The 14,333-nt window shown below is 42.4% G+C and overlaps 3 protein-coding genes across 4 annotated transcripts; all 3 read right to left on the bottom strand.

The window, feature by feature from the left end:
* Positions 1–1,188: 1,188 nt before the first annotated feature.
* Positions 1,189–2,121, bottom strand: LOC128305188 (histidine-rich glycoprotein-like). Its single transcript, XM_053042522.1, has one exon. It carries the CDS (start codon positions 2,119–2,121, stop codon positions 1,189–1,191), a length of 933 nt encoding a protein of 310 aa, XP_052898482.1.
* A 3,096-nt stretch (positions 2,122–5,217) lies between these two features.
* On the bottom strand, positions 5,218–8,298 carry LOC128303428 (G-protein coupled receptor Mth2-like). Its single transcript, XM_053040375.1, has 6 exons — positions 7,228–8,298; positions 7,013–7,148; positions 6,373–6,804; positions 6,142–6,316; positions 5,886–6,071; positions 5,218–5,815 (listed from the first exon to the last, which is right to left on the bottom strand). Exons 1-6 carry the CDS (start codon positions 7,699–7,701, stop codon positions 5,692–5,694), a joined length of 1,527 nt encoding a protein of 508 aa, XP_052896335.1. The 5' UTR covers positions 7,702–8,298; the 3' UTR covers positions 5,218–5,691.
* Positions 8,299–8,367: 69 nt separating this feature from the next.
* On the bottom strand, positions 8,368–13,319 carry LOC128302455 (probable G-protein coupled receptor Mth-like 3). Of its 2 annotated transcripts, XR_008287380.1 has the most exons (7): positions 12,496–13,319; positions 12,296–12,428; positions 10,368–10,799; positions 10,116–10,290; positions 9,855–10,034; positions 9,335–9,728; positions 8,368–9,217 (listed from the first exon to the last, which is right to left on the bottom strand). XR_008287380.1 is itself a non-coding variant. In XM_053039282.1 (6 exons), the coding sequence occupies exons 1-6, from the start codon at positions 13,003–13,005 to the stop codon at positions 9,593–9,595; spliced, it is 1,566 nt and encodes a 521-aa protein (XP_052895242.1). In that variant the 5' UTR covers positions 13,006–13,319; the 3' UTR covers positions 8,368–9,592. The 2 variants fall into 2 exon arrangements, 1 of the variants encoding a protein (XP_052895242.1); XM_053039282.1 differs by having other exon boundaries at positions 8,368–9,728.
* Positions 13,320–14,333: the final 1,014 nt, after the last annotated feature.

Below are 14,333 nucleotides of genomic sequence, written 5' to 3'. Positions count from 1 at the left end.
AGCATGAACAGGAGGAAACGGCAATATTTGAATACCAATATTTGGAACCTTCCTGAAACTTATTCTGTTAATATTTGACTTGTGATTGCACGAATGCTCAAATTAAACTTACAAAAGGTTTCAGTTTTAATCGATGATTTGACTAAGAACCTAAGAAAATAGAAAACGAAATTGCATACTGTTAGGCGTCAATCCAACAAATATACATCCTTAAAAAAATAATAAATCATTTAAATGACAGCAAAATAATGAAATAAACTTCTTTATAACCGAAGGTAGCATAATATAGAGTTTCAAATATACAACCAAATTAATTCATCCGTTCTAAATTATTTTAAAATAGTTAAAAATTAAGTTAAAAAATGGACTCCAATAACATTTTGTACAACTGCCACTAAATAACACACAACATATTTATATACAACCATTTCTAATTTACGCTATTTTCTCAACGTCTTTAAATGCAGCTGCTTCCTAACCGAACAAGAAAACAGTACCAACCGTCAATTGCTTCTAATACCGGAAAACCATTAGCTGCTTTCAATGGCCAAAGATTATCCGGCTCATACAGTAGAAGGGCCCAAAGAAGCACGTTCTCCCCTAATGAAAATATATACTGCAAATATACCCAACCATTCCCAACGCCACCGATCAGCCGACGAGTGGTGCATTCGCCGTACACAACCGTCAATAAATCATAAATTATTATGATTAGGAAATATTTCCTCCGGCCAATGAAATATTGAATTTGTTTATTACCGTTCGCACTCAACAAATTCCGATGTGCCGTAAGCCTATGCTCCCAACGAACGCACCCTTAATGTTAAACGTACTTTGACGCGCAAGGCCCACCACAGCGACCATCGATCGTGCTCATGGTCCGCTCCGGGACGAACGAAACGAAAAACCGAATCGTACAAAAGTTTAATTTTCTTCCGACATTTTCCATCGGGCAAATCGACGCCATACTTTATAGCAAAACAAAAGGTAACGCAAAAGGGAGTGAAACAGAAGCGGAATGAAGGTGTTTCTGTAGGACAAATAATTTATTACGCAAAATGCACAAGCCTCATTTCTTTACGCAAATGCAATTTCGGCAGCCCATTTAAACGACTTTTTTTTCTCTGTTCCTTTGTTTCATTTCTATGCTTCTCGTCTCGTAATGGCAGAATGCTTGCGTTTCGCTACTTAAGGGTGGATAATCTTGTAACCACGTTCACCCAGCCCGGTGTGGCCATGCTTGTGGCCGTAGCCTGATACGTCGTAATGGTGTTCCTCCTGTCCGTGCCCATTCTTGAACGCACCGTGATGTTCGTCGTACGAACCGTGCTGCTTGCTGCCACCCTTCTTGTGCGAACTTTCCTGATGGGCCCGATCCTCGTGCCCGCCCTTGGCGTGCTGACCCGCTTCGTTTGAGTGCTGTTCGTGCGACGAACCATACTTCTTGAATTGTCCACTGTGGTCGCTAGTGTCGTAAAACACGTGCTCCTTCTTGTACTCGTCCTTGTGGTACACGTTGTGATAGCCCGTCGTTTTGGAACCCTTCTTGTGGTGCTTCTTCTCGTGATGTTTGCCACCCTTGGTACGTTTCGCTTCCGCATGATGGTCATGGTAGTGCGAGCCTTCATCATGGTGCGAATGCTTCCGGTCTCCATCGTGTGCGTAATGCTCCTTGTGATCTTCTTTCCCATAACTGCCCTTACTGCCATGATCTAGCTCGTGCTTCTTATCGTACCCGCTGTCCGACTTTCCACCCTTCTTTGCATGGTGGTCTTCATCGTACGAAGAACCTCCTTCCTCTTCGTGATCATGTTCCACTACACGGTACGCCGCATGATCATCCTCTTCCTCGCCACTCTCAAACAAACCTTTTCCCTGATGTTTTCCACCGTCTTCATCACGATGAACATGCACCGACGGGTAATATTTGGTCTCCGTTAGCGTTGGAATTGCCGGCAGCCCATCGAACGGTGTCCCGACGTGTATGGAATGGCCCGGTGAACGACTGAAGTAAAAATAACTAGAGGCCGCTTCGTCCGTCGATCGTTGCACGCGTGGGGCACCATTCACCAACCCAACTACCAAACAACCACAAAACCACACAATCTCACGTAATTGCATCTTGCTGATCACACCTGTTTCAAAATCACACGCAAATAACTCCCGCTTCTACGATCACACCTTCACGATCGATCAGAATAGACTACATCGTAGACGATCGGTAGCACCATTTCTTATACCGTTTAACTTTACCGTGCCTAATCGAAAGCGACCAAAATGCTTATGCGACGGTTAATCGGGTGGGCTTTGGATCTGCCTTCGTCTTCACGCCTCAACGCCTTTTTTTTCTCTCTTTCTCTTCGACGCCTTCTGTTGTCCAAAGGGGAAGGGCGTCCACTCATCATCGCTCAGGTGCATGACGGATTTTTTATTTTCGGGGCGGTTTTTACACATTATTTTCAGTTGACAATGTTTTAATCGGCCACGGAACATACCAGCCCAAACCGTACACGGCTGTTCTAGTGTGGCTGTGCTCAAGGCCCTTTGTGGTGTTTGTGCAAAGCGTGTGGAAAATCATTATCAATGGCAATAGGGAAACTCCCTTAGTTTCTATCGAATAGATCGAAGGTTAGCTGATCGATTCTTGAGGAGCTAACAATAGAGAAAAAAAAATTTAAAGGCAATTATAAGCAAAGATCTTTTCTTAAACAGCATTGATGAATCTCAATTTTCCATACAAATTGTTTCCTGCTAAAATGAATGCTGCTTGATTTTTTGTGCAAAATAACTTGTTAGTAGCGATGATCGATTGCCACTTCCTATAGCCAAATTAATTTCTTTTTTAAGAAACTGTAAACATTTAATTGTTTTCAAGTATACATTTATTACAATATTATGTAAACTAATGAACACTTTTTGTGATCTTGCAAAAAAAAAAATAATCGGGAAAATGAAAATAATCGAGGAAAACGATTTTTGCTTTTTAATTAATGTCCTTTTCTTGAGATTCTTATCCGTAATCCAATAGCGGTTTCAGATTTTTCTGATATAAATAATTGCAAGCAATGTTGGAAAATTTAAAACATCGGTTGGAACAGCCAATTCACTAATATAACAATTTAACATTTCACCATAACTTGTAAAAATTTTCCAAAGCAAAAATTATACTTCGAAGCCACCAAGCTTGTAACATGCAGAAAAACACACTGCCAACGGCCGCAGTGCTGGTATTAACACATTAAATTCACACAACACTTGACTCAGCAAATAATCGTAATTTGTTGCATTCGCGCTTCACAAACACAACCCCGCGCGTACAACATTAGCGATAATACCCCAGGCGGGCGAAAGATGCGGATGTTATAATGTTGGCTTGCCGTACCGTCAGCATGTAACCGGATTAACAAATACGTTTCCTCACATCCAATGCTGCCCATGTGAAGTCATTCTTTAATGTTGCTTAATGCAGTACGCGACAAATTAAGCACAGTACCGTTTCGGCCACTGTGGCCACCAGATTTCGTTGCTCCTTTGGTGCGCGCCAGGACGAAAAACACACCGGACTGGAATGCAACAACGTACACGCTCGTACATGTGTGCTTGTAACATAAAATCTGGTATGTAAGTGGTTTTTCCTTTGCTCAGGCAAACTTTCATCCGTGCTGTATCGTTCCATTCCCAAAAAACGGAACAATAATGCAAGAATTTCTCCACAGTATGTGTCGACAATCCCAAGAAGCGGTAGCATTGTTGTATGGGTGTAATGTGTGGTTAAGGACATTGCCACAGACATCCTTTTCCTTTACCACTACCCAACACTAGTGCGCCACCGCTTTCAGATAACGATTGCATAGTGCTTTAAAGAAGTTGGAACTCGGTGCATAAACAGCTCCAATCACACACTCACACTCATGTACATCGCCTAAGGACTATGACAATAACGACAACAAAAAAGTACAATAGGAAATGCATACCAAACCCAGACGGTGTTGTCTCGCGGTTTCGCTTTGTAATAGAATTTAATTAGCCACATGGGTGACTTTTACCTTTAGCGCTTCCACAATGTGCTACACCCGAGACATACCTCAACGTGACGAGGAAAATTGCTGCCTTACTCGAACGGCAAAGGGAACAGCGACCAGGAAGAAAGTGGAAAATAAAGCACACAACACGCCCGTGCGTGAGCTGTTCGCCGCTCGATCACAAAGGATTCAGCTCACTGCTGGCAAAATCTTAATCAGTATAATTCAAACGAATAGTTTCGCAATGCAGTTCATCTCCCTACCGTTGATGAATATGGATGCCGCCTGCCGGATAAAGACCGTTCAGCCATATTGCTTACCGATCACGGTACGCTCGAAGGAAAACCCCCCCGAACGGTCCCCATAATCTAATCAACCGGAATACATCTTCGTCAAACCGACCGTTACGGTGTCGTACAACATGGGGCGCAAATGGCAGCGCTTGAATGGCAAAGCGAAAGCAAAAATCATCCATTCGTCGGCTGTTTTCTTCCGATTCTTTCTGCGCGAACACATTGCCTTGCTGCATGATTTATGCTGCATTTTCACACAACATTTATGAGATTCGCCTGACAGTCAGGACAGAACGGTCGCGTTCGGTTTGTTTCGAAGAAATCATTCATTTATTCTACACCGGTCCCAGGGCTGGGTTGGCGAATTATTCGGCCCGTACTGTAATTCGCGAACGGTACGGTTTTATGATGGTGCAGAAGTGAAGTTTTACGAGGCCGGTGAATGGAAAAGATGGTCATCCATCCTTTAATGTCCGTAATTTGTGTGACAAGAGAAGAATTACATCACCTAGCGACGATGATTTATATTACCGTAGCTCGTGAAAATGCTTGAAGGATTCAAGTTTACCTTTCAGAAGCAATGTTTTCTTTGTTTCGCAAACGAAAGATAATTAGTTATGCAATATAAGGAATATTTTCTTTTCTCTCCACGACGTTTCTTTTCCGATCGTTCATGGCTAACAATCTATGCAAAGTTCGCAGTGATATCATTGTAAGAATGCTTAAAATTGCAATAAAGCTTCCATTACTTATTTTATATTTCAAATGAAACAAAATTGCTCATTTTTAATAGGTACTTTATATTTTATGTTCATGTTGTTTGATGAAAAATTGTTTAATCGTAATTGTTCTGTGTTTTGTAAGCGCTCAACCACTGTTTCTTATTAGCAACACGTGCGCTATACTGGTGTCCTCTAGCGGAGAGTAGCAGAAACACTTCTTTTGTATCGATTTTATTTCACAAAGGCAAATTATAGTAATTTTGCTTTTAAAATATATTTTATTGTGTTTTTGATTGTTCTTTAAATTGTCATGCAATTGGTCATCGAATTCAAATGTTTTTAGTAACGATTTAAACAATAAACAGAGTTCTAACTTATGCCCGGTAAGAATATATTCATAAAAAAAAACTAGTGCTAAACGAGGAAGAGATGCAATTTACTAAATTACTTAATTTACTGCTTTAATATCATCAAAACCACAAATTAAACTCTTCTTGATTAGTTAATAGAAAACATAAAATAAAATGAAGATATTCTTCCATTTCCTCAAAACCGGAAATTGATCAACAATTAATGTAAACTCTTTTCAATATTTCTACAATCATTGTCATGGTAGTGTAAACTGATTCTAAAAACATTCCACTGCAATAATCTCTAAAAACTTGAAGCGTCCAGCTTTACACTGGACAACTTGCGAGTAGGTGCCAAACTAGTCGTTCTGGTTCCGCTCACAGAGAACAGCGGTTGATTGTTTCGTTGAACTTGCTTTCCGTTAAGCCTGCAAGGAAGAAAAATAATACTCATTAAACTTACGATTAACTTTTCGTACAAACACCGCGCTACTTAACCTCTGTTGCAGCAGCTTCCACACTTTGCGCTTCCAAACGAACAGGAAAAATATAAACACACCACTGATGCAGTTACAAACGTCCGTCACGTATGCCAACCAGTTTTGAGAGTCCACAATCCAGGTTATAAACTCAAACGTCCACGTTACACCCATTACCACAAATAATCGAACGTATAGGCCGTATCTTTTAAGAATAGGGTAAGTTAATGTTACGAAAATAGTTCAATAGAATTGCTTAATTTAATATAACTCACCTATTTCGTTCGTTCATGTACTTGTTGTGTCGTCCCGATTCACCTCGGAGTGCAGCGGCCGTGGTGCGTTCAATGCTGTTAATCTTAACAGCAGTACTGATGAAGAAAAACAGGTTCGCACTCACCAACAGTACCAACGGAAGGTAAAGATAAAGGAAGGACACAAATTGTTCGTCTAAAAATATGGAAAGATTTTATTAAGAATTGGATGAAATTGAACCACTCACTCACCCTTAAACAGACACTGTCCATCTCCAAATCCTGGCCGAAGACTCGTATACATCAGCTCTGTGTGATCGGCCACTAATGCGATCGCCAGGAATACCAGCGGACATCCAAACCCATAGCAACAGTACAGTAAAAATTTGCCCTGGTCGGTCGTTCGCCTGCGGCGTCCTCCAAACGTCCAAAAGATGTCGAATGCCATCACATTCAGCCAGAAGAAGCTCGACATTACCGAAAAGTAGTACGCATACCCGATTGCAGTACACCATTTGGGTGAGCTATCGAATACGCTGCGCTTGATCAGTATCAACACTAAATAGCTGACCATCAGCGCGAACACGTAACACATCAACGATTTGCCAGGGATGTTCCGTAGGTCCGGTATGAGTGCGTACACAATCAATGTTGCAACAAGGAATGGTATGGAAGTGATCAAGCCTGCGAAAAAGATATGTATACAATTTAATTCATATAAACCTCTCACTCTTTCGGTTATTGCTCTGATTCAATTGTCATTTCATATCTATTTAAAATTTATTGAAATCCCTTTAAAACATCAACAGTAATCCCACAACTTCGATCTTTACGTATTATAGAAAAAAGAATTCTTTTCTATTGAAGGCCTCATAAAACAATCTTTACATACCCAATGAATGCCAACGGTGTACCTCTAAATGATCGTCCGTTTCCTTTATCCACACGTGGGGCATTGAATCTTCGGCAGGATTTATACAATACGTCCCGATCGCATACACCTTCGTTCCGTACGCAAAGCTACCATCCTGGAAGATTCACAACCATAAAATTACACAAACACTGACCATTTGCTTCCACTATGATGCTTACACCTCCCATACGTACATTGATCAGTTCACCTTCGTGGCCAGAGATCTGCAATGCGTATCCGGGCATATTGCTCCAGGCCGGTGGCGTCGCGTAAATCAGCCAGAACTCACTACTCTCTCGCAGATCGACCTCCTCAACCATACTGTCCATCCAGCTGATCCGATTGGAAGAGGTTCGGTTTAGTGGCAGTGATGACGCCTCACACTGCGACTGGTCAATATAGAAGCAACACACGTACACACACTTACGCTGCGAACACACACAGCTATAGCGTCGATTTTCTGCGGAGGTTGTGTAATTTTCAGGCGAATAAATATTTCCCGCAAACCGAACTAAACCCTGCACATCCGGAACACCGTCCGTCAGATCGATCCGTTCGGATACGGGACAGTTGATGGTTTTCGAGTCACTGCCAGCCGTGCGAACCAGTATCAGCGTTATTAAAAAGGCACACATCACTTCTGAGTATATTTGATTGCAGAAATCCATCACACTAGGAAAGAGTTTGCTGTGAACAGTATTTACCGAACGGCGAAAGACCCACGACTCGAGTGTGCCGCGTTTCGATCAACACTAAAATCGAATGCCACCTGTATAACCTGTGCGCTTTGGTTAAGATCGTGACCGGTTGTTTCACCACATCTTTAACGCATCCCGCCCTATTTAGCAGCTTAACGACGTGTGGGAGCACCGTGAACAGCTCGTTTGTGTGGATGTTGTATTCCGGTTGACTAGAGAGCAAAAGCATCATCGGTGAATCTTTGTTTATACACAAATTTGAAAAGGTCCTATTCCAGACAGACACCACCCCTGGAGGAATTACTTTACACCTTGCAGTTCGGAGAATATAGGTAACCGTGATTCTCCGCTCTCGGAATGGCCAGGAGTTCTATTTTGAGTACAGCTCCTTCTTGACCGTCCATTGCTCCATAGGGGTGATAAACATACTTTCGATTGTGTATCGGGTTGTCCGAGTTTTCCTCTGTGGGGTGGAAAATGGTGTGAAAAAAAGCAAGGCCAATCACATTGTTTAATCCTACGCAATGCTCCGGGAAGCAAACGCCGGAAAGTGAAATCTGTAAGCACTCACCCGCTCCATTCGATTGTTCTTTACATTCGATCACGTTACTGTGTCTTAACATTGAACAACGCCTAGAGAATTATTTATTGAACATTGCTGTAATACCGCAGGTAGTGTTTTCATTACTTTACACGTTTAATAGCAAACTCATAGCGTTTTTCTGCACTAAACAACGCTAGCAAACTAAATACACTATTTCATGAAAGCGATATGGAATAAAGAAAATATACAACACGCCAAAACAGCAACAACAGATGTTTGTTATCTTCGCCGAGCAGTTCTGGCTAACGTTGAAGTATGGAAATCTATGAATCACTTTGCACAAACATTCGTTGAGTCACAGCTCCATAGGCTTTCATGGCAATATTACGATCATAACAGGAATAGTTTAATTTGCACAGAGAGGTACATATAAATGCACAATGAATCGTTTCACTGCGAACTAACGTTGATATTATAAATGTCTGACTGCTTTGGATGTATCTGAGTTAAGATATTTTAACTATGAACTGTCAATACTTCTCATTAAATACATGGTTTCATGAATAAAGAGGATACTCTTGTTTCGCATTTAAATAACTTAAAACAATCATTTAAATTATGTTTCGTGCCTTGCAACGAAGTAGGGCTCGCAATAACGGATAGAAATCCTTTTTGAAATTAAAACGCTCGCGCTCGATTATTCAAGCAATGCAGCTCGAATTTACCCACGTGAAATATTTCACACCGCATGAAAGATTTCACGTGTTTGAATTACTGCAACGTTTTACGGTTTTTGTTGATGAGTTTATGAGTATTCAAACCTTCTAAAACTTGTTTGAGTTACGATGTCAGACTACAAAACGTTTTGTAATAATGAATTTATAATTAATTAATCGATAATAAACTTTCAATACTTTTCCATTCAAGGCTCTCGTTATCTTCCTATGTGTGATGAAAAAAATACATGTAGATCATCATTTTTATATGATATTAGATTAAATATTAACAACAATGCTTCGATTAGCTGTTTACACAATTATTAAACCTTGCACCATTTACCTGTGCTGTGGACCTCCCAAGCAAAACAGGAAGTTTGCATTCAGAATACAACATAGATATTGCGAACTGTTTCGCAAATCACGCCGTACGATGTCGACATGGTCATGGTCACGCTCGCGCGGCAAATGGGCGATCATCCTTACATGACAATGGCCACCAATTGAAGACGGCTATAAGTTACCCCATTCCGTGTGCATACGGACGGCAATGTTAACCATTCGGCGTCTTCTCTTCGCATGCCCGTAATGTAAACACCTTTCAATTCCCATGAGTCACATCCGTCAGGCGAGTCTCAGGGTTTGCCGTCGACTTCAGGTCGGTCGAGCGCGTTGTGCTAATGGTGCTGTTGGTGTGCTGGTCGTTCCGACCCGGGACGGTTCGATTAAAGCCGAATCTGCAAACGAGTAAATATAGTCACGGCCACGCGACTTACTGCAAGCAGGCGATCACCTGCCCAACGAAAGGTCCCTTCGGGCGAGTACCCACGGGAGAAAAGGACCGCAAGAAAGCTGACGCTCACCGTTTCAGTAGGAGCTGTTTCACCTTCTGTTTCCACACGAACAGCACGAATATGAAGATGCCCGTAAAACAGTTGCAGATATCGACCAAATAGATCAACCAGGTGTTTTCACCGACCAGAAAGGTGATGATCTCTATCGTCCAGGTCACACCCATGATGATGAACAGTCGCAAGTACAGACTGAACCTGCGCATAGGGCAAGATTGGAAGACATTAGAGAGAGGAAAAACGATCCACTTCCGGGAGGTTCGATGGGCTTACCTGTAGCGGTCCTTTTCGTACTTAGTGTGGCGTCGGGATTCTCCGGACAGAGCAGAAGCCGTCGCCTGCTCCATGCGGTAGATGCGTATGGCCGTTACGGCGAAAAACGCCACATTGGCAGTCACGAGCAGCAGCATAGGCAGATACATATACAGAAACCCAATCAGCTTTTCCACTGGGACCGATAATGAAACCATTCGCAGTTACTTACCCCTTATCAAACCATATTAACCCATACTGCACGTTACTCACCACTCACGAAGCACCGCTCCCTGCCGATCTGGGGCCGCATCGAATCGTGTACAAACTCGGTATTGTCCACCAGCGCCACGAACCCCACGATCAACAGTGGCGCACCCCAACCATACAGACTGTAGTAGAGAAACTTTCGCCGCTCGCTCGACCTACCGCGGCTACCACCGAACGTCCAGAATATATCGAACGCCATCACATTCAGCCAGAAGAAGCTAGCCAACAACGTCGCATACACTATATACCCGGAGGCGATGCACCAGTTCGACTGATACACGAACACGTTGAAACGCATCAGCCCCAACAGCAGGTAGGCAACGGTAAGCGACGCCACATAGCACATCAGCGACTTGCCAGGAATGTTTTGCATCTCTGGGAGCATCGCGTACACGACGAGGGTTGCCACCAGGAACGGCAACGATATGAAGATGCCTGTTGGGAATTGCAGAGGAGTGGCCAGTATCGAGTTACGAACGGGTAAACAGTGTTGCCAACTTCATTAGCGGATTCACTTATCCACACGCGACAGCAGACGAGATGGTAATCTACCTCGGTGGGTGTTTAGATCGATGCTAAAGACCGGGGTTAATCAATCGCGATTACAATGACACAAAACCGGATCCACTTACTACGTGGAAATATTGACTTTACGAAAACTATTAATTCATTTATCTAATTTTATGGCATTGTATCAATATTAGTCGAGTGTTCTTAGAATTTGCCACTAAGGCACGTTATTATCAGCCACAATCAATCAATTTAATCAAGGTTGAAATTTCATAAACACTACAATATATATCAAATACATCTTCTAACCCGCTACATTTTGAGGGTTAATTTTGAAGTTATTTCAGAAGTTAAGTTTGAAATGTTTACACAAACTCGTGCATAGTTTAATATAAAGCTGAATAGAGCTCTCTCTATCTTCTTTGCGTTATGACCTACTAGGTCATGCCTACCATTTCTGGATGACTTATTTTACCTCGTAGAGGGATAGTCAGTCCTTGCTACGGGGGATCGGTCCGGTCCGTTCGTGTGAAGACGTAGTTTGTTATGTATTAATTTCAAAGGAAAATATTTAAAACTTATTGAATTTCTAAGGATTTCTGTCATATGATCCATTAACCCAGATATTGTAATTGATTGGAAATTGAATTAGAAAACATGTCAAAAATTGAAAAATTCAAATAAAGCAACCCTTTAGCAACAACAACAAAATAAATATTTAAACAAAAATCTTGGACTGATTGTAGGTCTTAATGAATCATTGAAAAGTTAAAAGTGACTTATTAAACTCAAAACATTTTTTAAACAAATGGTGGAATAAGGTTACGACATGCACAAACACAGTTCAGCACACACGTGCCGACGCGAATCGGATCTTGTAACAAACCGATATTTGCCCAACGCAAACAATGGTATTTACCTCGTTGTCAATATTTATTGTGTTTTAAGTCTTTTTAAGCCATACCTCTGAGCGTATTAAAACATATCGCTCATTACTGGTAATGTGCCATCCAGGAAAATACAGCATTATTCATATTTTGACAAAGTTAGGCTGTATCTCAAGAAAATATTTTCAATCCGATCGAATTTAAATGCGATAACAAATCGCACAAAAAGGTGTGGTCAAAACAAAAAAGCAAACAGATATCTACATCCATCCATTATACGCGTATCTTCTTCACATTGACTGTGTGCTAAATTTGTTATCAACTTTGACCTAGCCCGATTTAACTTTGGCATGCGTGAAATTCACCAGAGTCTTACCAGCAGCGACAAACTTAAACACTAATACGTTTCACGTGCCGGAGCGTGCTATGCAAACATTCCCCACACACCCAAGGACTACGCTACGCACGATCGAAATCGAGGGGGAATTCCATTCGCGTGTGTCGAAATCAAAACCATCATCTACTCTCACTCACCTACGGAGTACATTCGGTGCATTGCGTATACATCCACCGTTTCGCAGTATCCGGCATAGGCAAGCGGTTCTGCTGACTGCAAACAGTAGTGCCGATTGTCAAACAGGCTCTCCCCGTACGCTAGTATACCGTCCTGAAAAGAAAACACGATCTGTGCCAGATCTAGCGAAATTTTGGACGCTACTTGAACTACCACATACCGCGCGCAAGATGTACTCATCGCCGAACAACGTCAGCAGTGATCCGGAACATTGAGGTTTGGAGTAAAGAAAATAGTAGTTTGCGTTATCCCGCAGGTTACGCGTGTCATGAACTATCCCATCGGCGGACATGGTGAAGTTGACGGTGATGTCATCCGATGGACACGGTTCTCCTTGGGGAATTTCATCCGGGCAGCAGATATGCAGACATTGGCGTATGAGACACACGCAACCACGCACCGCCGAACTATCGTCGAAAAAGTACTGCTTGGTGCTGTACCGAATACCGTCATACTCGATGGTTCCATCCGCTTCCTGTGTTCCATTGCTGATGTCGACCGATTCCACCAGTGGACAAAGATTAGCTGCATCAACGTCACCGATACCGAATAGTGCCCCGAACGAAAGCAACACTACACCGACACCCACCGTGTGCCACCAGTACCGATTTACCGGACGATGTCTTATCGCCCGCCGATAAGACACACGTTGCGTCAATTTCAAACTCATATCACTGCCCTAATTGCCCTGATCTACGAGCGCTATTCGTCACTAAACACAACCCGTTTTTTTTCTTACTTGTTGTGCGAATTCGTAAACTCTACAAAATAAAAATCGTAGAATTCAAGGCAAAGATGTTCGGATGCACCACCAAAGCTCTTGATCTTTCTTTTAATCGCACCCGTAATCAATCATCACCTGTATGCTAACACACACTTAAACGCGCGCTCCTTCCGCCTACTAGCACGCTACCATAGCAACGTTTGAAGCGCGTGTTCACCCTTGTTCAATCGCTGACAGTTACTGTTCGCCGTCATCGGCTGAAGAACAACTCGCGGCCGCGGTCGAACGCGTACTGCTGCTCCATCGCCGTCGTAGCCGTTGCCGGTGCTGTCCGTTTGTGTCCAGTGATGATGCTATTTTGAACAATATCGCAAGCGCACACACTTCACACTTTGCAAGAAAAATGGCTCGCGGAACGCAGATCATCCAGCTGCGCTATGTATTTCAATTTCCGTGGAATTCTTATCGTTTCTATTTCGTGCCGCTTCTTTGCCACTCCACTTCCCCTGCTCATCGGAAACAAAACAACGCACGATACACATCGTTTGGATGAATCATTTTCTACCCGCAGTTACGATTCAACCCCCAAAAACAGTCGTTTGGATTGTGGTGGGATTTTTTTATGTTTCGTCCTTCACCGACATAATTACACCGAAGTGCGAACTAACAGGAAGTCAAGCTATTTGCTCCCTTACATTTTATGAGCTCTGGTCCCATCCCCTTTTTGGTGTGGGGAGGACAATGAAAGTCTAATTAAATACCAGCGTACCACACGCCCTTTTCGTCCATCGCTACCCGTGCTTTATTTATGTTACGCTGAAACCAAACCGCTTTACACTTTATAACGTCAACAAACAATTTCTCCACAGAACGCCACGGTAGATGCTTAACGATTTGATTCCGATCAGCGCGATCGCGCTCGCGTGTGTTATGCTGTACGGGTGCGTTACTTTTCAATAAACAATATCCAACAATCCGCGTATAAGGGAGCGGCGTAATGATTGCGGTTCGTACGAGTGTGATTGAGACTGGTAAATGTCGCCACCGCACACAGAAATGTCGATGTGCAAGCGTATTTACGCCGGTATCACTTAAAATGTGGGTTTTAAAGGTGTACAGCGTGATAAGAATGTTTACGAAACAATGTATCAATTGATATTGCTTAGTGGTAGCTGTGTGAGATTGTGTCCATACGTTTCGTGTATGTTTTCATTTCAAAGTTGTTTATTTGTGTAATGTATATTTTGTATTTTATAAACATCGATTCAATACTT

This window comes from Anopheles moucheti, chromosome 3 (genome assembly GCF_943734755.1).
Source record: "Anopheles moucheti chromosome 3, idAnoMoucSN_F20_07, whole genome shotgun sequence".
NCBI classification, from domain to species: Eukaryota; Metazoa; Arthropoda; class Insecta; order Diptera; family Culicidae; genus Anopheles; species Anopheles moucheti.
Note: the sequence above shows the minus strand (reverse complement) of the source record. Positions and strands in the feature narration are given on the sequence as shown.